This window comes from Polistes canadensis, unplaced genomic scaffold (genome assembly GCF_001313835.1).
Source record: "Polistes canadensis isolate GaletaPanama2010 unplaced genomic scaffold, ASM131383v1 scaffold_804, whole genome shotgun sequence".
In the NCBI taxonomy this organism is placed as follows: Eukaryota; Metazoa; Arthropoda; class Insecta; order Hymenoptera; family Vespidae; genus Polistes; species Polistes canadensis.
Window position 1 is genome coordinate 16963 of NW_014570351.1, and position 2393 is coordinate 19355.

Consider the following 2393-nt stretch of genomic DNA (forward strand, 5'->3'; position numbering starts at 1 on the left):
CAGTTGATTGTGCATTTTTTTGGGCATATGTTGTTGCAGTTGCAATAAAAGTTCGTGTTGCAGAAGCAGTGGCATGCCAGTTTGCAGTTGCATAGAAATATGTTGTTGTATTTGCATATGTGTGTGCAGTTTTAGTGGCAGTTGCATGTGCATTTGCATTTGCAATATCAGTTGCAGGTGATTTTTCAGTTGCATTTAAATGTGAAGCTTCAGTCGCAGTTGTAGTAGCTTGTACAGTGGCAGTGGCATCTGCAGTAGAAGTTGCAGTTAAGGTAGCAGTAGCATGTACAGTTGAAGTTGCAGTTTTTTATGCATTTATATTTGCATATGTAGATTCAGTTGCAATTAATTTTCCTGTTGCAGTAAAAGTTGCATGTTTATTTGCAGTTGCATAGAAATATGTTTTTGTGTTTGCATTTAAATGTGCAGTTATATTTGCAGTTACATGTGCAGATGCATTTATAGTTTTATCTGCAGTAGCTGTTGCAGTTGCAGTTACATTTGCAGTGCAGTTGCCTGTGCTGATGTAGTAGCATATAAAAAAATATTAGCTAGTGCAGTAGCTGTTGCATGTTTATAAACAGCTCTAGAGGAAGTGGAATCGTCTGTTGCAGTGGCTTCTTTATGTGCAGCTTTTGTAGCATATGCTGTTACTTCTGCTGTTGCAGTTTTAAGTAAATTTGTATATGCAGCTGCAGTATCATTTTTAGTATTATTAGCAATTTCCGTTGCATTTGCAATTTTCGTTTTATTTGCAATTTTTGTTAAGCGTGAATTTGTTGTTGCAAATAAATGTGCAGCTGCAGTAGCAGTTACAATGGCATGTGCAGTTGCAGTGGCATCTGCAGGTAAAATTGCAGTGAGAATGGCAGTTGTTTTTGCATTTTCATTTGCATTTAAAGTTGCAGTTGCAATAAAAGTTCCTGTGGCAGTAGCAGCTTTATGTGCATTTGTTGTTGCATAGAAATAAGTTGTTGTATTTGAATTTGCATTTGCACTTTTTGTTGCAGTTGCATGTGCAGTAAAGTTGCTTTTACAGATGCAGTTGCTAGTGTATTTGCAGGTTATTATGCATCTGCAGTAGCATTTTTAAATGAAGTGGCAGCTGTAGTAGCATTTTTAGATAAAGTGGCAGCTACCGTTGCAGGTGTTGAGCTGTTGCAGTTGCATGTGAAGTAGCAGACTCCGTGGCAGGTGAATGTAAAATTCCATTTTTATTTGCATTTGCTGTTGGAAATATAAGTCAAGAAGCATATGCATTTGCAAATTCAGTTCAATGTGTAGTTGCATGAGCAGTAGCAGTGGCATTTGCAGTTGTATGTGCAGTGAAGCTGCCTTATATGTTTTATTGGGAATTGCATTTGCATTTGCAGTTGCAGTTGCAGATGTATTTCTACTTTTAAGTGCTGTTGCTTTTGCAGTAGCAGCAGTATTTACAGTTGCAAAAGCAGTTGCAGTTGCATTTGCAGTAAAAGTTGCTCGCGTACTTGCAATCGAATGTGCTGCTACAGTTGCCTTTCCTGCTGCATTAACATTGGCAGTTTTATGTCCTGTAAAGCTGCTTATGCTGTTTTTATTGTAATTGCATTTTCATTTGCAGTTGCTGTCGCTGATGCTTTTATTGTTTCATATACAGTAGCAGTTAAGGTAGCAGCTGCAAGTTCAGTTGCATGCGCAATGCATGTGCGGAAAAAGTAGCATTTGTAGTTGCAGCAGCGATTGCGGTTAAAATTTTAGTTTAAAAAGCAGTTTTACCTGCATTTGCTAATGCGTTGTCTGTTGCTGTTACATTAGCTGTTGCTAGCGCAAGTCTAGTTGCAGTTGCACCAGCAAGTGTAGCTGCTGATAAATGTGCTACTGCTGGTGCATTTGATTTTGCATTTTTAGTTGGCGTGGCATTTGTAGTTGCATGTGCAGATGCAGTTGCAGTTGCTGTTGCATTTTTTGTTGAGTACCTTTTTCAAATGAAAAGAAACTTGATGAGATTATTACTTCCATTTAGGTAGAGAGAGATTTAAATTTTTAAGTAACTTTTTTAAGTAGAAAGATATTAATTAAGAAATGTACGTTTATTTAATTAGAAATAAGATTTTATGAGTTGAGTACTATGATTCAAATAGAAAGAGATTTAATAAGTTGAGTACTTTCATTTAAATGGAAAGAGATTTGATGAGTTTAATACTTATAATTTAATAGAAAGAAATTAAATGATATGAGTACTTTCATTTCAATAGAAAAAGACTGAATAAGTAAAATACTTTTATTTAAATAGAAAGAAATTTTATTAATTAGATTATTTTATTCTAATGGGAAGAGATAAATAAGTTAAGTACTGTTCGAGAATAAACTACAAAAGAACGTATAGGAGATGGACGAGACAGGCTAATGTGGAC

At 35.6% G+C, this 2393-nt stretch overlaps 1 protein-coding gene across 1 annotated transcript; it reads right to left on the reverse strand.

The window, feature by feature from the left end:
• Positions 1-495: 495 nt before the first annotated feature.
• LOC106792833 lies at positions 496-1955 on the reverse strand (the record flags this gene model as incomplete). The annotated part of the gene is made up of 3 exons (XM_014759359.1): positions 496-938; positions 1140-1550; positions 1756-1955. Coding segments are annotated over 3 exons (1054 nt in total), but the record flags the coding sequence as incomplete, so codon positions are not given.
• Positions 1956-2393: the final 438 nt, after the last annotated feature.